General features: G+C 47.8%; 1 protein-coding gene across 2 annotated transcripts in view; it reads left to right on the top strand.

The window, feature by feature from the left end:
* Positions 1-20,203, top strand: part of KCNJ5 (potassium inwardly rectifying channel subfamily J member 5) — a 168,485-nt gene extending 148,282 nt beyond the window's left edge. For both annotated transcript variants that reach the window (XM_069614170.1, XM_069614171.1), the window contains exon 3: positions 11,893-20,203. In XM_069614170.1, the coding sequence (XP_069470271.1) occupies positions 11,893-12,212 (320 nt within the window). In that variant the 3' untranslated portion in view covers positions 12,213-20,203. The remainder of the gene's footprint in view (positions 1-11,892) is intronic.
* Positions 20,204-26,935: the final 6,732 nt, after the last annotated feature.

The following is a 26,935-nucleotide window of genomic DNA, read 5'->3' as shown; positions in this document are numbered from 1 at the left end:
CGTCTGGGGGTTCAATGACTCCATATGTCACTGTCAGGCCCAGTTAAAACCCGTGCATGTTGACCAGGGCTGAGTAGAATCATTCATTGCAGTTTCGTCTGACATCTCTGTGGTAACCCCACTTTCTTGCCAATTTCACAGAAAACACCAATCCATTGGCAATGCCTTTTTGGGGGAAATCCTACCATTGGATGACATTTCTGGATTTGCTGTTGAAACCCTCAGAGTTGTACCATAATTTGCCATGCTCACGTAAAAACATAGGCTAAAATGTGGAATTTTCAACCACACGAAATCCAAGTTTTGTTTCCTTTTTTTGAACTGGAAGCATTGTTCTGTGGTGATGAAATGCACGAGCTTTGGAAGTAAATAAGAACGTCGGACATTTCCTTAACAAAGGAAAAGGAGACCATCTTCCGCTTTCACTTTGAGCTCCTTTGGCTGCAGCAAGGGTCGTCTTGGGGTCCAGTCCTCGGAAAGCCACCTTATCTACTATGCAATCTACTATGCAATCTACTATGCAATCTACTGTGCAATCAAAATGGGACCAGAACAGACATGAATTGGTTGGTGCTCAGTGGGAAAGAATTATCGATTCCAGCAACGACGCGAATTACATTTTCAGCAGAGACACGATATTCACACAACACGGCGATAAACGCAAAACAGGAGGATTTACAGACACACAATTTGAAAGTAGCTCGTGTTGTTTCACGTGTACATCACAGTCTGCGATTGTTTATCGGTACAACATGCTCGATATTCTCTTGCTGCGAGCAAACTTCAGAATATGTTTCTGCACCAGCATGGAAGCTACGCCCATGTCATCACCTGCATTGAATGCATTACCTCCACGTCCACTCTTCCTCGTCCCAGTACTTACTTCATGAGGCACCTGCCTCCGACACAAGACCTTCTTCTATTTATTTAAATCCCTATAACTCCTCCCCCACATCCACGTCACTCAGTTTAATTTTTCCTGCCTCCGGCAGGTTGGACTTTTTCTTCCCGGTGCGGGGCACTGGGAAGCACCGATTGCTGGCCCCCTGGGGGGGGGCTGTGTGGCGGGGCCTTCGGCTCCCTCAGGTGCAGCGCTGCTCCTGGGCACCCTGCGGGGCTTGGGGTCACAGGGGAGCTGGATTGCCTCGCTCGGTTCTTTGCTGGGCTCCGGACCGCAGTGTGAGCATTGTGTCCCGGGTCCTGCATGGCCCGGGGGAAGGTAAGGAGAGGGGAGGACTGGGCTTGATGTTTTTCCCCTCTCCTCCTGTCAATCTTGTTTCGACTTGGCAGTATGGGCTAGCCTTCCCTTTTGTTGTGAGGCCTCTCTGCTTCTTGTCGTGGTGTGACAGTGGCAGAGAATCTTTGGGAGTGCGGGGGCTCTGTTTTCTCGCAGGCATGTCACATTCCACCCGCTTCTCAGACACACACAGCTCAGGATGCACCGGAGGTTAGCTGCATTATCTGGGGGAAGGTAAGGAGAGGGGAGGACTGTGCTTGATGTTTTCCCCTCTCTTGCTGGTATGGCCATTTTGACTCCTTCAACATGCCGTTTTCCTCGTGCTTTGTGTGCACATCTTTATTGGAAATGATGGCAAGCACTTAGCAGTATGGGCTAGCCTTCCCTTTTGTTGTGAGGCCTCTCTGCTTCTTGTCGTGGGGTGACAGTGGCAGAGAGTCTTTGGGAGTGCGGGGGCTCTGTTTTCTCGCAGGCATGTCACATTCCACCCGCTTCTCAGACACACACAGCTCAAGATGCACCAGAGGTTAGCTGCATTATCTGGGGGAAGGTAAGGAGAGGGGAGTACTGTGCTTGATGTTTTCCCCTCTCTTACTGGTATGGCCATTTTGACTCCTTCAACATGCCGTTTTCCTCGTGCTTTGTGTGCACATCTTTATTGGAAATGATGGCAAGCACTTGGCAGTATGGGCTAGCCTTCCCTTTTGTTGTGAGGCCTCTCTGCTTCTTGTCGTGGGGTGACTGTGACAGAGAGTATTTGAAAGTGCGGGGGCTCTGTACTGTCACAGGCATGTCACATACCACCCGCTCCTCAGACACACACAGCCCAGGATGCACCGGATGTTGGCTGCATTCCTTGCATGCTGCCTGTGAATACGGTGCAGATTTGGACATGTCTGCAAGTGGCCGGAAGGGTACCGGCCTGGCATAGTCTACACTTCGGGTTCGAGTCTCAGCGGTGCTGACTCAGTCCTTCATCTTTCCTAGAACGACGGATTGGAACAATTTAGAGCATGGGACTACCAGCTACTGGATACAGGGCTCAAGCCACCTCTCAATCATGTGGCGTGTTAGTGGTGTGTTTGGGTCTGTGCTAGCTATGGACGCAGACTCCTTGTCCTGCCTTCTTCCTCTAAACTGCGCGAGGGAAAGTCAAAGGAGTTGATTTGCTTTTCCCTTGTCCGGCATGGGATTATGGAAAATGCATCATGGAAGTAACAGCCATGCAGGGGGTTCCCAGTGTCTCTTCTTTTAGGGCCTAGGTCCTCCGGTGCCGACGTGTTGCTTTCACGCCTCCTCTCAGACTTGTGGGAAGTGATAGGGCAAATGGTGGCACAAGTCTGTGCTTAGAGGGGTTCTCTGAGCCCCTGGTGCCGGTGGAGGGGGATGTCAGTTCGGTGGGTTTTCCAGTATGGGCATACCCCAGGTAGGGGGTTGCCTTTGATGTCTGCTATCCGGGATGGGTTGCTTTGCCCCGCTTTGTGACAGTACTCTGTCCTTTTGACGCCAGCCTGGTGGCTCCTCTGTCGGCTGGACTTCTGGGCTGTCCTGTATCTTCCTTTTGATAGGTCGGATCTTTTTGTGGGCTGACAAGCATGCAGTTATATTGTGACGCAGGCCTGTTTCAACGTCCTGTGATTTCCCTCTGGTGCAAGTGCAGTGACTGGCGGTTTTCCCTGGCTCCTCGTCTCTATCTTCTCACAGGTGTATGAGACCGGTGGGGTTCGGTTTCCTGGGTAATGGGCTCCTTCCGGAGGGGGGTATCAGTTGCCGTTCCTGTCTCTCCTGTCCAGGTTTGCATGGTTTGGACTTTGGTACCCAGCTCACGGTCCGAGTAGTTGACCATGTGATCCATTCTCTCTGAACGATTGTTGTGGGTTACCGTCTTGCCCGTTCCTCTCCCTGTTCAGGGTCATGTTTTCTACTTGCAGGTGTTCCTGGTCCCTATGCCTTCTAGGATGTGTCACCTGCTTATGGGTATCAAGACCCTGCACTGCTTGTCCGGACGTCTGGGGAGAGCGTATTCTGGATGTTGTGCAGGGGGGGGCGCTTGCTGGCTGTTCTGGGCTGGGTTCTCAGAAGGCAGTATGTCTCGGCTCGCCTGTTGCTGAAGTTACGGGGCACGTGGCGTCTTGCGTGTTTTTCCGGTTCCTTGAGCCCGTCTTCGGTTACATCCCCTGGTGTCTTATACTCTCTCCCACTGGCTCCCGACATCTCGGCTTTCGTAGTTTTGTTTTCAGTGTCCCCAGCGCTGCGAGTTTCCCTGCTATGGTGGCGGGGGGGTTTCAGGTCTACAGGCTGAGGTGTGCATGGTCCTTCCTCCTGTGGCCTCTCTTACTACCAACACCAGCAGAAAGGCTCTATATTGAGGGTCCTCTCAGCTCAAGGGTTGTGAGATCTGGGGAGAGCCGGCGATCATCCAATTGGCAAGAGTTGTGCCATTGTCCAAGCTCTGGTGTACTTCGAGGAGTTGCTGGACGGTCTGCGGTTTTGGTCAGATCGGACTATACGACGGCCTTGGCATATGTCGACTGCAAAAGGGGTTCCGGCCGCTCCTTGAATGCTCTGGCAGCACTGATAGGCACCTGGGAGGACTCTCATCTGGTGTCTCTGGTGGCCTCACGTATCAGAAGGGTGGACAATGTTCAAGCGGATCTTCTCAGACGCCGGTTTTCACTCCTCTGCGGAACTGGTCCTGTTGGCCCAGGTCTTTGCGGTGACCTGTGTCAGATTAGGGTCCCTGGTTCTAGACCTGTTTGCATCCCCAGCCTCAGCAGAAGTTCCCCTCTTCTGCTCTCGGTTTCAGGCCGAGGGGATTGTGGGCTTGTAGCCCTCTCTGTACAGTGGCCTTGGGGTTTTCCTTTATGCCTTTCCGCCTATTCCCCTTCTGCCCCTGGTGGTTTGGTGCATCAGAGTGTCCAGGGTGACTGTGTTGTTGTTAGCTCCGTTCTGGTCACGACGGAGTTGGCTCCCCTCTCTGTTGGAGCTTCCGTTCTAGGAACCTTGGCTGGTTCTGAGGTGTCCGTGTCCCCTTCAAGGGGATCTGCGGTTGGAAGTCCACCAGATGGAATGGGCAGTGTGGCTATTGCTCAGTCTAGGTTGATATCTCAGGGGTTCTCAGATCCTGTAGTTGAGTCCCTAATGGATGCTCTTAGACCCTCCACTCTGAAGGTGTTCGGCAGACATTGGGGCCATTTCCGGGACTGGTATGGGTGGTCTGGGATCCCTCCCCTGCGTTCAGGCCTCAATGCTATCCTTCGGCTCCTCCAGGAGGGGTTTTGACAGGGGCCTGGCAGTTTTTCCAGGCTTCGCTCTCAGTGGGCCTCCATGAAATTGCTTCTGGGGGACTCTGATGGTCACTTGGATTTGGAGGTGTTGGTGGGGATGTTGATCCAGGGTTTTTCTTCTTTCTCGTCCTTGTGCTGATAAAAGGCTTCCCCCTTGGGATCTCCCTCTTGTATTACAGTTTCTTCACTGGCCTCTTTTTGAGCCCATTTCCGAGATTGATATCAAACATCTTACACTGAAATCTGCTTTTCTTATTGCCCTCACTTCTGCCCGTAGGCTTGGGGAGATTGGGGCTCTCTTATGTCACGCTCCTTTCCTGAGGGTGCTGCCAGACTCGTTGGTGCTGGAGTGTGGTCCGAAGTTTCTCCCTTAAACTGTCTCTCGGTTTTCACACCTCTCAGGGTCTGGTTCTCCCTGACTTCTTTCATGATCCAAGAACGCCTGAGGAGGTGGCTCGGCTTAACATTGATGTCCGACGGGACGCAATGGAGTATTTGGCTTGGTTTGCTTTTCCCACCAATCTGATAGTCTTCTGATTGCTTGTGGTCTGGCTGGGGCTGGGCATAACGCATCGGTGGTTTCTATTTTCCGGTGGTTCCGGTTGTGATCTCCAGGGCCTATGTGGCTTCTGGCCTGGCTGTGCCTGCGCACAATCAGGGGCGGTCTGCCAGGGGTTTGGCGGCTTCCTGGGCCGATGCAAGGAGGGTTTTTCTCTGCAAGAGATTTGTATGGCTGCCGCCTTGGCTGGTCTAGGCATTTTCATCAACCGCTATGGGTTGAGTTTCTCCCACTCGGGGGTTGGTTGCTTCGTGGTTGGAGTTTTGTCTGTGGGGATGTGATTTAAGAGTTATTGTGGGTGTGTTTTGCTGCACTGTTTTTGGCTCTGTGTCTCATTGGGACCTTTTCCCCGTTGCTGCTTTGGTATACCTCATGAAGTAAGTACTGGGACGAGGAAGAGTGGACGTGGAGGTAATGCTCTGATTACTTACCGGGAATCTTCATTACTCCTAGTCCTACTCTTCCTCGTCACAGTACTGACGACCCTCCTCACCCTCCCTCCGGGGAAGGTCCCATGCTCCGGCTTGGTAATATGAAACTGAGTGACATGGATGTGGGGGAGGAGTTATAGAGATTTAAAGAAATAGAAGAAGGTCCTGTGTCGGAGGCAGGTGACTCATGAAGTAAGTACTGTGACGAGGAAGAGTAGGACTAGGAGTAATGAAGATTACTGGTAAGTAATCAGAGCATTGCCCGGTGTAGCCAAATGTTAGCCTATTGCGCTACTGTGTTGAAACTAAAGTATTACGTCATAGTAACTGCATGCTTTTGCCGCTTGTAGGCATGTCAGAGTCGTGTGTTGAGTTCACTACAGTTACTTACACACACTGGCTGGCATATAATGTGACCAATGCAAACATGTTCCCAATGTCTAATGATAATGATGTGTAATTTATATAGCGCTTTTGCCAAAGCGCTTTACGGAGATCATATTTAGATAGAATATTATCTAACCGAAGTTGGACTCACTTATCCGCCTCGGAAGGATAAAGGCTATGTTGGCCAGCCCCAGATTCGAACCTGTGACATGCAGATCACAACAGCACCAAGCGTGCAACCCGCTGAGCTACCTTACCATCAAATAATATCTCAGTGCGCCTCTTGCTGGATAAAGGCATACTGGCTTGCATACAAAGTGGAAAATAGAAAATATGCTACTGAGTCAACATCCATTACAGGATTGAACCTCAGTGTGGCACACTTGCTGGTGAGAGGTGGTGTGGGCAGGGTGCCATGCTGGCACATTCTATGTGGCTGCCTTGATAGTTCCTGGCTTTAAAGTGGCCATGGTGTTTCCAAAATCCTACACGGCCAGACCTCTGGTTTCAGGTGCAGCATGTTGAAGGGAGTGTGCTCCTGGGCACTCCTGCGTACTTCTGCGTGTGATATTCGAGAGGCCACCTTACAATGTCAATGCTTATTCTTGGTGAAGTGGTGACCCTTAGGCATTCTGTGTTGTGCTTCTAGATGGGGCATGCATGTAGGATAATTCTGCCACTACCGTTCTGGCAAGTCTGAGCTGTGTGTTCTTGGGCACTTGTCTTGCAGTGGATGAGGTACACAACACTGGATGAGTTGCAGTCTTATGTCCCTTGCATCTGTACTCATTGCTTCTGGAGGGTGGTTATGGCAGAATATGTGCAGATGTGTGGCAGATGTTGCATCTCCTAACATTGCACTGGTATGTCCCCTGTCGTACGTGTTCTTTATCTGGAAGAAGTGCACCCCAGGGACCATAGCGGATGTGTTTGTTTTCACGTCTGCAGTTAAGCAAGTTTTCTTGTAAACGTCCCTCTGCTCAGAATCCAGACTAAACATTGGGTGCAGGTGCTTATCGAGTGAATTCCATTGTGCTCGTGCAAGTTGATAAGTGACAGCCAGGGGTGCTCGATCTGTGGTTCTGCGGCCTCTGCATTGTAGCAGGTTGTCCTGTGCAGGTATGTCCCGGTCTGTTCGTTTCTTCTATACAGTTGTTTCGAGGTGGCGGTTCCTTCCAGCAGGGGTGGCGCTATCCTGCTTCATGTACTAATTACCGTTTCGATGATTAAATTGTCTTTTAATGAGACTGAAAGATTCATGTTGTTAAATCCTTCAGTGTTCTATCCTATTAGATCAGTCTCCATCTCATTATCGTCAATGGTTACCCCCTCATAGAAATAGATAGAGACGGCACTCAGTCATTTGTTTTATGAGTGCCCCCCCCCCCCGGGTTCCGCCCTTATCCGCGGGTATACAGCAGGGGTATACATTTCAAGTTGCAAGCCATTAGTCAGCCATAGCAAGTTACTTGCTATCTCAACTCCACACATACACAAAGCAGACCGTTTCTTACTTGACACAAGTTCATTATCACTAGCCAGCGGCCATTGAGTGTAAATGCTGCCCCCAAGCGTATGCTCTTCTTGGAGTATTTCATGATAAACGTAATCTAGTAGTGGAAACCTTTTTTCGTTAATCGTGGAAGTTTTAATATAATCTTCACCTTCTGTCGAAATCAAGACAAAGGCAATGATGTATAGCAGGTGTGTTGGCGGTTTCTCAAATTGTTTTTGTGAGAACTGATCGAGGTCTGCCATGAAAAGGTTTACATTCAGAGACACCATTTTGCCAGTCTTTTGTGGAAAGTCTCTTCCATTGAAGCAACAAATGGGGGTCTGTGTGTTTGTGCCCATCCTCATTTGGAATAGAGTAAGGTTGGGTTCTGCAATCTTGGGCTCTCCAGAGGGTTTGGACTACAACTCCCATCATCCCTAACCACCATAGTCAATTGACAGCTATCATGGAAATTGTAATCGGAAACATCTGGATAGCCAAAGGTTGCAGACTCCTAGAGTAAAGAGTGGCCAGGAGTGCTTTTAGAGAGGCACATTCTACCTCTTGAGTGTCCTCCCGAGGAAGTGTCTCGTGTCCTGGGCACGGCTATTCGAGTTCAGTGTCCATCACCATAGATTTTAGCATGCATCCCATATAACCCGATCTGGCGTTGGTTAATGTATCGATTCCAGAGATAATCGGCAGCCTGGATTTCCTGGTCTGTGAGTCTTTGGGAGCATATTAAATATGCCATTGGCTGGTTTGTTTACATTTGATGTTGGCGGTGTTCCTCGTCACCGCTTGGCATCGGCTTCATGATTCCATGGTGGGGGGCATCAGTCAGTCGCTGAGAGTAATCCGCGTCAGACGGTGTCACTATTCCTCCCTTTTCTATTTCTATTCGCTCATGACCACAGTAGCGCCCTATTTGTTTGATGGTTTTATTACAATCTCCTAAATAGTTTGGGGTGTTCTTGGGGGCTAAAGTTCTGTTTAGTTATTTGTTGTTTGTTGAATGTATCAAATCTTACACATGCTCTGACAAAGTTGATGTAGGTTTGTAATTGTAATTGGTTATTTAAACCATGCTTAATACCCAGAGGTTTCTAAGCGTGGATCTGGGAATTGAACCTGTGTTGCTCCGTGTCAGCGCGTTGCCCCTTAGCTATCCTCCCGGGCCAAAAATGTCGGTCTATGGTCATATGGAGGAGTTCAGTTACATTTTTAACCAATATTGTGGAAATTTACCTAAAAGACAAAAAAACGTATTGTTCTAGGGATAATGTGAGAAATTCTCCCTATATTTTGGCATATTTATTTATACACATTTTTGTTCCCTAATGTAGCACTTTTGGTCTCTTTGTACACTGTTTTACAGTTTTACATACCTGTATGAATAAAACACAAATTTCCTGAAAACATCATGCAGGCAGGAACCATTTTAGAAAGTCATCTGACTTACCTGATTGGCCATCCACCGAGTGGTGCTGGCCTTGGTGTGTCACAGCTGGAGGTCACCCCCCTGAGGACCCACTTGCCCATGTTTTTTCTCTGAGCACTGGAGGGGCCCTTGTGATTGGAGAACCTCTGTGCTTCAGGTGCCGCTTCCGCTCTTCATCAGGCCTCATCTAGACGTCAGTGGTATTTAGTTCTGGTCATTGCATGATCCTTGTGCGCGACTCATAGAGGGTTACTAGAGGGCAGAGAATACGCAGGTAGAGGTAGCCCCGGGGCTCAAGCGTTGGAACTTCTCGTGCAGGAAGAGTCACGGCTCCACTAGTGGCAGGGTCTAGGAAGCAGGCAGCAGAGACTACAGATGAAGCAGGTCACCCATTGTCAGCCTCTGCAGCTCCCCGCCCAGTGGCCCTCAGAGTGCGGCGGACCAGACATGCAGTTCCAGTCCACGCTGTCCTCAACTCCGGGGCCCACTACATGTTGGACCTGCACCGTGTGGCTATGCATTGTCAGCAAGCCCAACTCCTTTCCTGTGGGAACATTTGGAAATACCACACAAAAGAGGTCCAGGGTGCAGAGGGCTACCTGGAGAGCTTCAAGTTTTCAGGAGAGGGTCGGTTCAATGCATGCAGGGGGGGGGGGGGCGGGAGGAACCCCCACACATGAAAAATAACCTCACCGACTCTTTCCAGGCTCCAACAGCCATTCAGCTCTGCCGTGCTCTGCTTAGAAGTACACCTGGCCAGTGGGTTCCCTTTAAAGAAGGACAGGACTGACGGCCACCTCTCCCGCCATTCCCAGCACCTTTGCACACACCTCCGGTCTCCCCGCCAGCCTTTCACCGACCTGTTGCCTCTACTAGCCGACAAGCCCTAGCATCCAGGAAGAGGTGTTTCAGCACAGGGCACTCTAGCCTGCTTGCGTCTGCTCCACTCTTTCATTTTGGGGCCTTCTAAAGTTTTCTTTATTTTTTTGGTATTTTTTTATTTGGGTTTTTCGATTTATTTTGGTAGACTACAGCTACCATTAGATAGAAGTGACTCTTGGGGTCAGGCCAAAATCAGAGCGTGGTAGGTGCTGTAGTCAAAACAAGTGGCTTTGCTATATCAAGAACTGCCATTGGTCAGGAACTGAAAGTCACAGAGCGCGGTAAAAAAAAGGAAACTAGAAACAAGACTTCAAACAGAGAAAAGCAACATTGATTAAGAGTTTGCGGGTCGGGGACTTCTGCACCCATTTACCGCAAGGAAACAGATTTGACTTAGCTCATGAGCGCCTAAAAAATGCTCAATAAATAAATAATAATGAAAATGATAATGATGTGTTATTTATATAGCGCCTTAATCCAAAGCCCTTTACAGAGCACATATTTACATACAATATCACCCAACCGAAATTGGTACTCAATGTCGATATGTTACAATGCAAAGGTCAGCTGGGAGGTTGGCTTCTGTTTAAGAAGCATTTCTTGTTTGCTTCTGCAGCTGTGTTTATTGGGCTGTTTAATTTACAGGAGTTATTTAAGAAATGTATGTTATGGTAAGTCGGGTTATCATTCGAGTACATGCTTATTACCCCACATGGGGGCAGTTATGTTTCTGTAAATGTATTGCTTTATTTATTCTACACAAGGATACCCTGGGAGTGGCTTGGTGACTTCCTGACGTTCATAGTATGAAATGATGCCTGTGTTTGGAAATGTGCTTAATCTTACTTAACAGCTGGGCAGTCCAGGAGTGCGCCCCACATTCACTCCTGGGGGAGGCACCTCCATCTCAAAGCTCAAACAGGTGCCACAGTTTCCCTCATGCCCAGCCCCTCATTGTACGAAAGAACTCACGCACTAGTTTTGAGTATGTCGCCCTTCTCCTGTTATCCGACCATGAGGCCACCGTTGTCCCTTTTACACACCGGAAACCACATTAGCACCCCCATAACTAACAAAAAGGGTACGTGTGCAGTGAGGTTTAGGAGCTAGGAAGAGAAAGGGGAGGGGTAACCAAGAGGCATAGGAAGTAGGAGGACAGTAGGGTGGACCAAATGAGAGGGTAATGAGGTCAAGACGCTGGAATAGCAGTGAGGTGGAGGAGTTTGGAGGGCAGTGAGGATAGGGAGATCGGGAAAGAAAAGCATAGGAAGTAGGAGGACAGTAGGGTGGACCGAACGGGAGGGTAATGGGGGATGAGGGCAAGACGCTGGAATGGCAGTGCGGTGGAGGTGCTAAGTGGGCAGTGGGGTCTGGGAGATAGGTGGCCAGTGACGTGGAAGAGCTATGCATGTTAGGTGGGGTGGTAACCAGGAAGGCATTGAGTTGGAGGAACCTGGAGTAAAGCCTTCTATACATTTAATAAATACAAATACAAACTGCGAGGAAAGTGAGGGGGGGGGGGTCTAGGATGAAAAGAGGTTTTTTCTTTGGTCTCATTTCCCTCATAACATAGCAAAAGGAACTACATTTGGGCCTGAGCCACATTTTTGAGAAGCTTTGTGGAATTTGAAATAAGACACCTGTTTCTAATTCCATGACGTTCTGGGCAAACAATATTTTAATCTGACTGCCTCCATTTCTAAATGCCTGTGCAATGCACCCGTCTCTGCAAAGCCTTTCTCCTTCACGCAGAGATGCTTCTGCTCGAAAGGAACCCATTCACTGTACTTTTGGCACACCAGATGTTTTGGACTACAACTCCCATCAGGCATAGCCAGCACAGCCAATTGCGAGGGGTCCTAGGGGTTGCTGTCCCAAGCACCTGGGGGGTGTAGACCTCTGCACTAGACTGCTGTATTGGCAGCCTCTCATTTTCGAAATGCACCCGCAACAATACATGTTTGCTGTGTATCCCCCCCTGATGTTTAGAGTGAAGTCCAGTTAAATGAACACACGATGAACGCGGGTATTCATACTTGTATGCATTTCATTCATATATGTGAGTATACGTTGGCGTGTCTGTTCACTGAGTTTTCATACGTGACTTCTGTGCAACCTCTTTGCGTTATTGTAACTCCATTCTCCGCTGTGTCTTTCTCTGTGGTTCTTCTAGGCATGACCTGCCAGGCCCGCAGCTCCTACATGGACAAGGAAGTGTTGTGGGGTTACCGCTTCACCCCCGTCCTCACGCTGGAGAAGGATTTCTATGAGGTGGACTACAATAGCTTCCACGACACCTACGAAACCAACACTCCCACCTGCAGCGCCAAAGAACTAGCAACGTCATTTCAGGAGGGGCGGCTGGTCGGATCTATCCAGAACCCCTCATTGCTGAGCGGAAACACAAAGACCGTGGACGAAGTCATCAGTGGTGTGGTCGAGCTGAATGGGACCAATGGGACAGTGGGAGATGTCAACGTTGAGTCAACATAGCTCAAGGGATGCAGACATGACGCGCGGTCCATGATGTGCTTCTTTGTCTCCGTGGTGGGAGGAAGATCTTTAGTTGCATGGGGGATATTTGGAACATCCTTATAAGGCCAAGACTCCAACCTGCAGCACCCATGCCCTGATCTAGCAAACAAGGTTTGGAGACAGGGCCATGCATTGTCTGTGTCATTATTGCAAGCCATACTCAGTTAGTTGAGGTCTAGGCCTCACTGAGTCTGAGGTTTCCATCCAATGTTGTGCTTAGGTTCTGCCCTTGCCTAGGTTGGGAGGTAGGACTTTGAGGCAGGACCAAGCATATTTGTTGGTGTTTTGGTGGCATTCAAGTTACAACATACAAATCAATTAGGAAAGGACTGCATTTCTTTCCCATGTTACTTGTGTCCCCCTGATGGAATACCACCCAGTTGAAGTGTTCCTGTTAAAAGCCAATAACCCTTTTGTGGTGCCCCGGTCTGAGCCGTTTTCATTGGATCATGTCTGGGGGTCTGTGTATCTGGCAGTGGTGCTTTACTCCAGATTGCCAGATGATTGTCCATGTGCTTGCTTCAATCATGCCAGATGATCGTCCATGTGCTTGCTTCAATCATGCCAGATGATCGTCCATGTGCTTTCTTCAATCATGCCAGATGATCGTCCATGTGCTTGCTTCAATCATTGCAGATGATTGCCCATGTGCTTGCTTCAATCATGCCAGATGATCGTCCATGTGCTTGCTTCAATCATGCCAGATGATCGTCCATGTGCTTGCTTCAATCATTGCAGATGATTGCCCATGTGCTTGCTTCAATCATGCCAGATGATCGTCCATGTGCTTGCTTCAATCATGCCAGATGATTGCCTATGTGCTTGCTTCAATCATGCCAGATGATTTTCCATGTGCTTGCTTCAATCATGCCAGATGATCGTCCATGTGCTTGCTTCAATCATTGCAGATGATTGCCCATGTGCTTACTTCAATCATAAGTCCTAGCTCAGATGAAATCATCTTCATCAAAAGACTTATTGGCTTGTGCTATCCTAGTCCTGTGCCCGGCACCAACGGAAGAGTCGAGGTCCAGACATAGCTTCAGATGGCGATGCCCTCATTCTGATGCTGGCATAGGTAATGAAACATGCTTCCACCCCTATAATTCTCAGGCTTTACCTGCCTCTCACACACCTGGCAAACAGGGGTGGACATTTCAAACCTGCATTGGGGGTGAAGGGCATTTAGGACACCCAGTGCCTACGTGGATGAACGGTTATCCCCAACCCCACGCCCACGCTGGTGCTTGGGGCTAAAACCTCTCCATGTATCGGGAGCATGTCACACACTTTGATAGGCATGAATGGCTGACTGCTGGTCCTTGGCGCTAGCCCTCACCCCTCTCCATTGCCCCCAGTAGGCAAGACCTCTCTGTGAATCAGTGACCAGCATGCAGAGAGCTAGACTGGAAGACACATTCCATACTTCGCTTTGGGGGTTTCCGCAGTTTCCCCTCATTCTGACTCCTAAACGATATTGGAGCGTCAATGTAGGCTGGAATGTCAGAAACTCAGCACGGCTTCTATTAGCACAGTAGGAAACCTTAGTTTGTGTTCCTCCAACCTTCCAATATTGCTTTATTATCCTGTAATATTGTCAGGGGCGCGTTAAATGTCACAGGTCAGAACATCAACATGTTAAAACGGAAGGTGATAGGAGTCCAAGCCATCTATGAAATCCCTTTTTTACATGATGCTGAAAGGATAAAAGCCTTCGGGGGAGATGGTGGGTGGGGGGGGCATTCTGTCACACAGGAGAATGTACTTCTATGCACTGTTTTGTTGTAATGTGATGTGCTGCTTGCACCTTTAGAATGGACATTCGGATCACCAGCCAGGAAGCAAGTAGGCAAAGCCAACATATGGAAATGCAGGATGGGGCCTAGGAGGGAGAGGGGGTGGGCGACCACATCGTCGATTACAGTTTATACACTGGTCAATCAGACAGTATCAATATCCCCATCCGACCTGTCAGGTATTGCTTTCAAGGGCAGGTCCTGGTTGAGAGACAAGAATAAAGCTGAGGGCCTTGAACTAAAGAAGACACTGCGCTGGGGTGTCGTGGCCTGTTCGCGGACCAGAGTAGGTGGGTCTTGCCCCTTTCCTGAAATTGATGTAGTCTGAATCCAGGTACAGGTCAGTAAAGAACCATATTCAAGATCCAAGCAGGAACGTTTCATCGATGACTTCTAATATCCTGGTTTCAATCACAATGCTATAGATAAGAGCAGCAGGAAGCAGTGAGACAGATAGCCAGGGGGAGAAACATAAGAGAACAGCAGGACTGTTTGGCTGGATGGTAAGGAAGCAGTGAGATAGATAGCCAGGGGGAGAAACATAAGAGAACAGCAGGACTGTTTGGCTGGATGGTAAGGAAGCAGTGAGATAGATAGCCAGGGGGAGAAACATAAGAGAACAGCAGGACTGTTTGGCTGGATGGTAAGGAAGCAGTGAGACAGATAGCCAGGGGGAGAAACCTCAAATGTTGCCTCAGGAATAGTGCCTTGAAGTCGTCTGGCTAATTTGTAGGGTTATCCTCCAGAGAATGCGTTGATCTAATAGCTCATTCCACGCGTGATGCTAAGGGCAGGGGTCTGAACTCTGTCCTTTGCTGGTAAGATTCTACTCAGCATTTTCAGAGGCTGGTTGACCAGCTGCAATCTGGAGTCCCCATAAATAGGAGAAGTATAAACATGAAGGGCTATACAACATTTATTTCATTAATCATATAATTTAATATTGTTATTTAAATCGTCCCCTAACTGGACCATGAATGACTTAATGGTAGTATATATAATTAGAGTAAACACACATTTTGATAAGAAAAGTATTGACGAGGTGTAAAATTGACGGACAAGAAAGTAGGACAACACGGAGACTGATCCTTCCAAATTGCTGCTTTGGTAGAGCACAAATCACAGCAGACAATTAACAGGCCACGTCACAGCAAAAGATGCACTAGTACGTCACCGCCCAGTCCCAGTGCAACACAAGTGCACCGACGGGCTGTAGGGACATAGGGCCTATCGTAAGGAAGCCGTGGTGGGAGCAGCAATGGCTTTAGGGGCCAGATCCACCAATAAACTCACTTAGGTGCAGAGGGTTCTAAGACAGGAAGTGCTCTGGAAGAGGGAGGAAGTGGCGTTGATAGTTCAGAAGAACAAAGGATGTCCCAGCTATGCAAAGTCAAATAGTCTAACATCAGCCCTCTGAAACCCAACAATCGGAAATCAATGCAGGGGGAACACAGACAGAAATAAGGACAAAACACAGGGTGAGGACTGAACCTCAGACTACGGAAAAATTCATCCACCTCGAGAACAACAAGTGGGTTACGTCTAAGCTTCCAACCCATCTACAGAGCCCTCGCTCGACTCTGCTTTATATGAGATGTCACAAAGACCATTGCTCCCTTTGGAGATTTAAACACGACTAGAGTTCTGTCCTGTGGCATGGGCAATTATTTGGGGTAATTTGCTCTTGTTGGGAAACCACATTGACAAATTTGTTTTTGTTCAATCCCGCACGCCGCCCTATTCTCTTGAAACGTTGCCATTCAACCTTAAAGAGCATGTGTGTTTTCTGAGGATGGCGTTGGTTTGTGGCATCCATCGCTGCGGTAGACGAGGAAGAAGAACACGCCTAGTTCTGCTGAAGTAGCTCGCTTGGACGGCACACTTTGCGGCCGCCCGTGCACTCGTTCCATTCTAGGATCTACCACCTCTTGCTACCATGCTAACCAGCAGGGAAACGAGGAGAACCCTTCAGAAAGCAATGCTTTTGTTTTTTCTCCACCTCTTCAAAATCAAGGCATTGACCCCCATCTCTTAGGGAACAGGCCGGGATCTGTTCTTAAGGTGGCAAGCCAGCCAAGGCGGCAAGGAAGCAGATGCTAAGAAGTTCCTACCATAACATGCTGGCATCACAGAGGCATGGCATGAGACCACTTAATGCTGCAACTCTCCCCTACGGGTAGGCGCCAGTGAATGGCCAGAGCATTACCAACAGCATGAGAAGGGCAGCTTTCCTCAATGGAATGGATCGCCTCAGCAGGGCAGGGTGGCTCTTTAGCCTGTTTATTTTTATTTATTTATGTATTTACATAGTGATGCAGCATGCAGGCATCAGAGCGCATTACCATGAGACGGTGGACTTTGTGACAGGACGACAGAGAGGGAAGGTTAGAGTTCGATACTTATACTTTGATATTTTGATTTGACTTAAAGAGCTGAATCTTTAATATCTTCCTGAAACATAAGTAGTTTGTTTCAGTTCTCAAGGTCATGGGCAGTTCATTCCATTTGGTGGCAGCCTTGGGAGGAAAAGACCTGGCTAGACCATGTGTTCTTCTTGCTGGGTTGACAGGTAAGTGTCCTTTGTCTCTTGATCTCAAATAGCGATTGGGCTCATACCAGGTGAATTGCTTCTTAAGATATTCTGGGGCCTTTCTGTAGAGGAAGCAATGGACTAATGTCAAGGATTTAAATACGATACGGTCTTCTATGGCGAGCCAATGTAGCCGTTCCTTCACTCTGCCCTCCACTCCTAAGCAGACCCCCCTGCATATCTCTCTTCATCTAGTTTTCTGGTAGATCCCTGATGTTTCCACTGTCTTGTGAAGCTTTGATAAGGAGTCATTGATCCGTCCTGTTTCTCTCTTCATTTCTTCTTCGATGAAATAAATTAACTTTGCCTTCGTATTTAAGAAGACGTTGGTTACTCAGTTAAAACCTCTCACTTCTGTCTTGGGAGCAAAGGTTGCTCCCGTTCATGATATTAAATCACCCTTATTTTGTGTGGTCTCTCTCACCCGTGCCATCACCTGTCGGCTTGATCCCTGGAATACAGGTGCTTGGGTTCAGAAGAGCGGCAGAGTGGCAGTGTTGGCGTCTAGGCCTAGTGGTTGCTCTGGAAACAGTGGTGTATCTAGGTGAGCTGAAGACCCTGCTGCTTTATGGGTCATGTTCATGGATTGCAATCGACCTAGTGGCATCATCGCTGTACGATCCAGGCCTGGCCCCTTTTGCAGCATTATCCCACAAGTGCTTGGAAAGCCTTTGTGGTAGTGCTGCGAGCTACAGGCTGGATGGGGTTCTGCCATTGGAATCGCACCGCTGGTAATACACGCCAACGTCAGAACGCCAGATTCCAAATGCCAGCTTTGCCACTCTCGGCCATGGATTATGTAATAATCCTGGTCTGTCACACTCATGCCGGAGACCTTCCCCCTTTGCCTATCATTTGGTTTCAGGGGGCACCTCCTGACCTTCCTGGGACCCCCAAATATTCATTGCAACCCTATCTGCAGCCCTTCCTGGGACTCGCCCTCTTGGATCTACGTAGCCTTGCTCCCAACCTTGTATAGAGGTTTCTATGGAGACTTTGTATCTGTTTTTATTTTATTTATTTATTTATTTATTGCATTTGTTGTACACCCAAACCCTGAGGTGTCACGGCGTAGTTACAGACATCCTAATTATCATTTGGCAGCATTCAAGTACAAACATATAGAGAAAAATGGGCAGTAAGTTACATAGAAATGGACATATGGAAGATAATTGCACAGATTACTTAAATTACATAATCAGGTAGCGGTCCTCCTTAGCTTTCTAAAATGGAGGGTGGCTAAGTAGCGTTGGGTGGATATCGACTATCTAAAATTGGTTAAAGAGCCACGTTTTTACTCGTTTTTTGAAACACTGGAAGGAGTCTTCATTTTTGATGCTAGTAGGGATGGTGTTCCAATGTTTAGGGGCCATGACTGGGAAACTGCTTCCCCCTTTTCGATACTAGGCACAATTTCTACCCATGTTGCAAAAGATGTGTTCTCAGGCGGCGTGGACTGCTGTCAGCCTTGTTTAGCGATTGCTGTGGTAACGGTGGCTTAAAGATATGAGCTGCGGGCAAAGAACCACGATCAGCCAGGTTTAGTAAATGCTCTAGAACAATGGTCTGCAATCCTTGGCTCTCCAGATGTTTTGGCTTACAACTCTCAGCAACCCTTCGCACCACAATCAGTGGGAGATCATAGGAGTCCTAGTCAACAGCATCTGGAGATGCGCAGGTTGCAGACCTCTGCTGTGGAACCTCTGCTCTCATATGTCGAGATGCGGAGGAAGAGCCAGTGTCAGCCATGTTGAGCGATTCAGCTGGAGCAAATGCTGTGAGCAATGGGCTGAGAACCACTTTAAGCTGCCAATCAAACCTCGACTTGCTGTGCATCTCTACTTAGGAGCTGAGAACCGGGGCTTTGGAGGAGAGATTTGCAATGCTCTGTTCATGGCAGGTTCAGATTGGTAAGAAACACTTTGATTGGTTTCACAATTCACGCTCTTTACTTACTCCTCTTGAAAGGCGTTTGACCAGCCCTGTGCCATGAGTGGCAGCCATTTTGCATTGTTTGTAACCCATTGTGTTGGGCACAACACCAGCATAGTACTGTTAATGTCTAGAAGTTTAAAAGCTTTGCCATATTTAGTAAATGGGTGGTTACCTTACTTTTTACAGACCCTACACCTGAGCATCATATTCCAATTGCATAATTTTCGAGGGTCTTTGCATGGGCATAGATATGTATTGAACCCTTCTGGAGTATTTCAAAAATGCCTGTTGTATTTACAAACATGTGCCACGTGTCCCTTATCTATCAAGACTGCAAGTGTTCAGAATCCGAATTCACACGAGGTTACCCATTAGGACGGTAACAGGAACATTCTGTTGCTCCTGCAAGTAACTAAAGGGACCACAGTATAAGTCTACTCCATGTTATCCGCAGGTTACGAATGGAGTCATTTTTAAAGGGCACTGCCAACTACACAGAATCTTCAGTGCACAACTATAGAAGATGTCCTGCCACAACAGATCTATTTATTTATTTTATTGTGCTTTTATTATAATGCGCTTGATACCTGAGTTTGGTTTCTAAGCACGGATCGGGATTCGAACCTCTGTTGCTCTCCATGGTCTTGCTTCCAAGACCAGCACACTGCCCCTGTGCTAGTCCTGAAAAAAAAATGGCAAGTCTGCAATTTGTGCAGATTCACTAGATGGTGGGTAATTGTGCCATAGATTTCCCTTTGTATTTTAGCATTTCAAACCACTCAGGTGGATTAGGGGAGACTATGCACACCGTAGACATTTCTTTATTATATCCAAAACATTTTTGGGTTGTATGGAACAATTGATTGTTTCTGACTTCTGGCTACTAGTGTCAATGCAACAGAGGTGAAAGCCCCTCCCACACCCAACAGCGAGAAGTTTAAGTGAGACCGGATTACATTGCGCAACTCCTGCGTAACGAGAGCGGTGCAGCCATCATCACTTAATGCTCGTGTTCCCTTAGTTCTTGAGCTACACTGGGGTCATTTAACTAACTTACCCACTGTAAACCTTTCAGTAGTGTTTGCATTTCTCACCCATGTTTCAATACAGCCTTTCCAAGATCACGGGTATTGGGTGCATCACCTGGTCTTGAATCAGGTGGAAAGTCCATCAGTTCCAAGTCAGCACCAGCCAGAGTTGGGCACAAGTCTGTGCCACTGTAGTGTTAACATTAGTGGACCGTGGTCCACCACAATGAGGCATCAGCAGTAAGACTGTTGGGTTTAGTGGGCAGAGTATAAGATGTGGTGGGCAACTGGACAGCGTTGCATTGAATAAGAATCATGGCCAAATACCAGTGTAATGAAACCTTGGTTTGCTGGTCTCTTTTCTCCAAATTATGTATAATGTAGGTAAGGAAACCTATGCCAAGCCACAGAATCAGGGAGTATAGGCACGTTAATGAGGCCTGCACTACAAGACTGTTCATGACCTCCCTGCTCCTAAGTGGTCACACTTTTGTCTGTCACAATACCACTGGACCGCAGGGTTCTGAGTGCTCACCCAACACATGGACGCATGCTGGCCATAAAGGGACCGGAAATATTGTGAATAAAAGATTTGATTCAAAAGCAGCCTTGTGTGTGTCATGTTGGCTTATGTGTTTGGTCTCCTAAAGGTAACGGCAATGAATTGGCCTCGAAAATAGTAGAAATGTACACTTATGTAGCGCACACCCTCAGGAACAAAGATGGCACTTGACTGATGCATAGCATAGCTAAGGGTTGCTGTGCATTTGAAGAGCACTGTGTTAACCTAAGCATGGAATATTGCAGGGTGCCTGTTAAGATGGAGGTTCAGAAGGCCAGCCTAGTTTCTTGGAACAGGGTAAACTTCTAGATAAACCTGATCAATCAAGTTAGCATTGGCAGCGGTCAAGACTAGGGGCCTCATTACGACCCTGGCGGTACGGGGTAAACGGCGCCGTAAAAGGTGCTGGTGCCGTTTACCCCATACCGCCTCATTACGAGGTCGCCTCGTGGGACCCAGGAAGCAACGCCTGGTCAAACCAGGCATGCTTACCGGGTCCCGCAAGAGGAAGAGGGAGCAAACAATGGGCCATCTGGTAATGGCCCGTTGTTTGCTCCCTCTCCCATTCCCATTCAGCCCTATGGGGGCTGAAATGGGAATGGGGAAGGACTGGGTCCGGGTCCTTGGAGGGAGGAATTACCGGGCCTTCCAAACTCAGAATGGCCCGGTAATTCCTCATTCTTAGGACCCGGACCCGGACGCGGTTTCGGCGGCATAGCTGCCGCCGAGGTCGTAATGAGGCCCTAGGTCTCAGGAGGGGTGAGGGTGATTGAAAGCCCACAATGAGCACTCACAGTAAATGACACCACAAATGACTCTTGTCAGGTGTATATATCAAAAATACATGTACATTTTGTAAAAGCCTTTTAAATCAAATGCAAGCAAATATCATTAGTAATAACCAAACCAACACCACACTAACTATTAAACATATATACAGTCACCAATGGCCTAAATGAATAGCTCAGAGTATGGGTCACAACCTGCAAAGAAAGGAAGCATACAGTGCAAATATCGTTTAGGCAGTCCTTCACAATTCAAATCCTAACTGAGAGGCAGTCCAATCCCAAAGATGAGTGGTGCCTTGAGCTCAAACGTACTTTCAGTGCTGGTGCACACGATCGTGCGGTTAAGTCAATATGAGGTCTCTTGCAGGGGCTGTAGCGACTCAGGAAGGGGGGTGAGGCAGTGAAGAATAACTTCCCACTATCAGAGGAGGGTCTCCCCCAGAGGGCAGAACAGGATCCAAGAGTTGGGAATAGCTTGGTAGCACAGGCTACTTCAATAAAGAAGAGTGGCTGTCAGGGGACACTCATGGGTATAAATGGATGGATGCATTGGGACCACCGATAAGGGTTGCAAGTACTCACCAACCCTCGGTGCACTCCGGACCAAAATTTGGCAGTCGAATCCACTTCAGTGACAGGTTCAAATCCTGCAGTTGTGCAATTACGTGGCTTTCAGGAGCTGTGTTCCAGGAATGATTCTGTGGCGGGACAGTGCTGATTTCTCCGCTGCTGTTGAAGGGATCAGGCCAGTTCTGCTGCAGCAAGTCTGAGGGCACAGGAGAACACAGCAGCAAGGCACACACAAAGTTTGTCACCACAGCTGGGCGACACAGTGACCGCGTATGCTCTGGTTCAGTCGTACTCTCCTAATTCCCGACCTAGGAATGCTAGGTGTATGAAACTCGGCGGGGTAGTGCCTTTTACCCAGAGCTTACAATCTCCAAAGGCTCAAGTCGAAACTCGAGATGGCGGCAGTTTCAGTGCAAAGGTCCCATACAAGTTGGTGAGTTCACTGGGCAGTCCAAGAACACTTCCGAAAAGGCTTGCTTACAGGTTAAGTCAGAGGTGCCGAGAATAGTTGGTTCCACAATTCTGATGGGTTGAAGCACCCTTGCAGGTCTTCTAGGTTCGATCCGGAACAGGGGATCCGATGGGACAAAAGCGGGCTCAGGGTGCCAAACCTTACAGCGGGTCACCAGCAGTTCCATGGCTCCGCTTCTTTGGTTCAGGATACTTGGCTCCTTTATCATGTTCGGTGTGAACTCAGAAATTCGACCTGGAATGCATGTAAAATGCCTTCTCTTATCCAAAATCTCCTTTGTGCCAAAATTACGAGAAACCAATAGGAGACATCCCAGACGTAGACCAATCGTGGACCATGGGGATGCCAGTCATCCCAGCACTCCAGACATCCTGGCACCCAGGATGTGTATTGGAACTAGACAGTCCAGCCCACATCCTAGAGGCGCACACACGCAAGGCATGCAGAAGCCTGCAAATGTACTGACCTCTAAATTGATTACCCCCTCTAGGGCTTCTGACAATCTGTTGTAATAAAACTTTCGTTTTCAGGTCACCTTTTTTTTCCAAGTTTTTCGTTTTCAGTATTTACACGATTTTCATAGTACTGAGCCATATGCAGTACTTCTAATTGAGACTTCGCCTGCCAAGCGCTTTCAGAAGACATAATCTGTAACTGGATGTCAGGCAGCAATCCACGCACAAATTTGTCAACAAACAGCCTTTTCCCTGACTCTGTGCCTAAGTCTTGTCCACTGAAATCTGAGAATACCTGCTCGAACCGATTGAAGAAATCGGTAGCACCCTCAGACTTTCCTTGGACACAGGCCGTAAGCTTGTCCCAAATGATTCTTTTTTCAGGAACCATAGTTTTCAATTTTACAATAATTCTATCAGGCAAGGTTAATATCACTTGAGGCGGTCGATCGGCAGCTGGTCTTTCTCTATCTAGCCTAACCATGTTATCCCATGTATCTCCCAACCCAGGTATGTCATCTATAGTCCTGAACTGTTTCCACAAATCGACTGGTAAGAGTACGGGAAATAATAGGTCAATATCACTTAAGGTGAATACCGATGACTGTAAGACCGACTCTATTTCTTTATAGAATCCGGTCGGATTCTTTCTTATATCAGAATAGATTGTTTTATGGTGTTCACTTCCTGTCTTGAAAACGGGACGTGAACAAACTGTGACATGTAATGTGCAGGAATTTCTCCGGCGACTATTCCTCGTCCAGCATCGGCTGCAATCTCAACTTTCGGGACAAATGTCGGAGAGACCTCTCTCATAGGCAGCTGAAAAGTAGGCAGCTCCAAACGCTTACTAAGCAACAAAGCCAAATCAAGCGCTAGGGCAGTCGAAGAAGTATCAATCGAAAAAGCTCTCTTATAAACACTCTGCGGGACAACAAATCTTTCTTTTTACACACTCATCCTGCAGGTACTCTACCATCACCTGTATCACTTTCTTCTGCATTTCTAACGTATACTGATTATATGTGTCATATACTTCATCTGGAGTTATCGACATATCCGAAATCCATCTTATCGCATCCTTTATACAAATTCGCGCTTCCTCACCTTTTAATTCACGGCGAGGAGAAAAACGTTTCTGTAAATACATAATACCTAAACTACCACCATCTGCTTCCTCATTCTGTAACCCTTCCAACTCCTTCCTATACTCAAAAATCCTCTCAACATGCTCATATACCTTCTCCGCAGTATCTCTGGACAACGCTAAGGCGTTCAAATCCCGTAACCCCTGTGGGAAATCTTCATTGTTCAATCTATTCCACATTATACTCAAATGAGTCCCTAATCCTTCAATAAAAACATTTTTCTCGGGAATACCTTTTAAATTTTCGAGTGTGGAAAAAACATCGGCTTGTTCACCCTTCTCCATAGGCGCTAATGGGTTAACGGTGCCGTAAAAGGCTGTGGCGCCGTTAACCTGTTAGCGCCTAATTACGAGGTCCCTTTGCGGGACCCCACCTTAACGGCTGGTGTAGACCAGCCGTTAAATTAGGGACCCGCAAAGGGACCTTGGTGCTAATTACGGTGCCGCAATTTGCGGCACCATACTTAGCGCCTTCCCCATTCCCATTGAGCCATATGGGGCAAAAATGGGAATGGGGAAGGGCCATGGAGGAAGGGGGAATTACCCTCCGCCAACCTTATAATGGGGTGGTAATTCCCCCTTTCTCCATGGTGGAGTCGGTAACTTACCGGCATGGACCATGGTGCTAATAGCACCATGGTCTTCCGCCAGGGTCGTAATGAGGCCCAATGTTTAGCCCAGGCAATCAATTCACTCTTTTTATCTGGGGACACAGTATTACGAGTCGCAACCCTTGGTCTCGCTCCCTGGTCTACTACAAGCGATGCAGAATCACTTGGAAGAAGAAGAGTAGGCACATTCTGAATATCACCAGGTGGAGGCAAGGGGGCAGACAAAGGAGTGACGGCTGGAAGAACAACAGGAAGAACAGCAGGGAGGACCAGAGGAACTGTAGGAGGGGGAACAACAACGGGAAGGTGCAAAGCGCCAGGAGGATGGACATACGGAGGTGGCGCGGAGGCATCGGGCCTTCATTCATGCAAAAGTTTATTAATCAATTCATCTGACGTATGAAAATCTTTTGAAGGGTAGATTTTCTGAATGCCTAATTGAAACGCCCTGTCCGTGTTCCTAACTGACTCCAATTGTTTATTTTGGTCATATAACAGTGCCTTTTCGACACTTGTCATATGCCTACGCATCTGTTTCTCTCTACTCCTCTGTTGCTGCAAAGCTTCTGTTTTCCAACTATGTAATGCGTCAAATGCAGGTCTAGCCTTTTTCTTTACTAATACAGACTCTAAATATTCTATACAAGGGATTTCAAAACTGCCATTGGTTGGCCACTGAAGATTAGAATTATGTCTGGTCTGTCTGTGCCAAATGTCATTAAACGCTATACTACCAAAGTCTTTCTTACAGTACATAGTACATGCCGGCGACCCCTCCTGTGGTGCGGTACGGCTATCTTCCAAAGATTGTCTGTCACTGCAGAATAATGCCCTAAAGTAGGCAGACAATTTCCCAGACATATCAAAGTTCTGGTGTTACCTGGTTAAATAATTGTGCTCACGAGTACAATGCTCCAAATTCAAATTGTCAGGATTAGATTAAGAATTGGGACACGATTCACCTGACCAAAGGACTGGGAGGCCCGATCGGGTTACTAAGGACAATGCTAAGGACCCACGTGTCTGGTGATTTTCGGCAAATTTACTCACCTCGATACATGGACCCTCGTCAAGACGTTGTCTCGGGCTACAGCTCACCGTTCAGGGATTGGATCGTGCAGTTTCGTCGAAGAATTTGCTTCTCGTCTAGAGTGGCCGTTTCTGTTGGCACCGTCCGATCCCGGTCCGATAGCCGAGCCAACCTTCAACGAGACGAAGTCAATCTTGAGGGTGCCTATTCGGGCGCCATCTGTGGAATCAGAAAAAATACAATATTACGGCTGTTACACCGAGCAAAGGAAAATACACTGACACGGGCTTGTAAAGATTCCCAGAATCTTTATTACAAAACTGAACAGTATTCAACAAAGTACACAAATTGCTATTTGGCTGTCAATACATCACAGAGACCACCAGCAGGGTTCAATGTGAGCAGTGAGCAGAATTTCCTAGCTGGACATCAGCGTATTTATACAGTTTGTTATAATGATGTCCAGCCTCTTTACAAGTTAATATCACACTGGGCTAGGGTCGCGCCAGGTTCTTTCCTAATTTACATATCTCATGCATGCGGTTTACTTTTAAATACACTTACTAACAGACATTATTATTCTCTAATTTAACGTTACACTCTTTACATATTACTTTAATACAAATCAAACAAATGTTTTACATGTCGTATTTGGATTGCATTATTGTTCTTGTATACTTGTAAGTTAACATTGCTAATTCAAATAATCCCCTGATCCCGAGGTCAACAGAGGACCAGGTCTACATGACCCTAACATGTAGCCTGAAGGCAGGTTGGACATTAACCCTCCTACAGAGGTTGAAGAGGTTAAGGCAAGAACAAGAGCACACAAGACGGCCATTTTAGACTACAGGGTGACTTTGTACAACAAACTAAAATGGCGGTTCTAACCTAAAATGGAGGCTCGATTCACTTGAGGTCATGACCTTGTAATACGGATTTCCTCGCAAAGCGACTGGGCATAGGCCAACATATACAATGGGGACGAAACAATATTATATCAGTTCTAACACCGCAATCATTCAAATTGGCATACATCAAGCCACTCCTCAAGGATACAACAGGCAGAGAGAAAGACCTCGACAACTAGAACCAGGCACAAGTAGGCTTCAGACCGACGTGAGGAACAGAAACAGCATTTATTTTTTTATGGAAGATTGGGTTCACACAATACACGCAGCCCGTCTCCTGTAAAAAAGAAAAAGAGAAACATTAAACCACTCACAACTTCGATGAACCACGGGGTGCGAATGGCAATCACTCCCTTGTCGGCGGGCAGACATGGTGGATAATGGCCACAGCTTCGCTCTGGTTTTGCCTAGGCTCGGGCTGGCATGTCTTTGCTGGCCATGTCCACCCCCTCAACTCCCAACGCGGGGGTGAGTGCCATATTTATCCGATGCAAATCCCGACACTCGAGCCCCTCTCACCTCTGGCCTGCATGGCACAGCATTGTAATGGGCGAAGTGAAAGCCTGCCCTTGCATCACTTTAGTGCCAGCACCGAAAGGAACAGCACCCGGGTGGCACTGCTGTCACTAACTGTAGGAGCCAGGGGATAGCGTTGGACCTGCTCTTGGGTTGGTCTCTGGGATGAGGATGCATGGGGGGGCGGGATTGCATAAATGGCTACCTGCAAGTAAAACATATAAATTGTGTTCACCTTAAAAGCCTTCTACATTCCTTGTGAGTAAAAAC

The sequence above is a fragment of the Ambystoma mexicanum genome, chromosome 9, assembly GCF_040938575.1.
Source record: "Ambystoma mexicanum isolate Mex_15411 chromosome 9, UKY_AmexF1_1, whole genome shotgun sequence".
NCBI classification, from domain to species: Eukaryota; Metazoa; Chordata; class Amphibia; order Caudata; family Ambystomatidae; genus Ambystoma; species Ambystoma mexicanum.
This window is presented reverse-complemented; position numbering and strand designations above follow the sequence as displayed.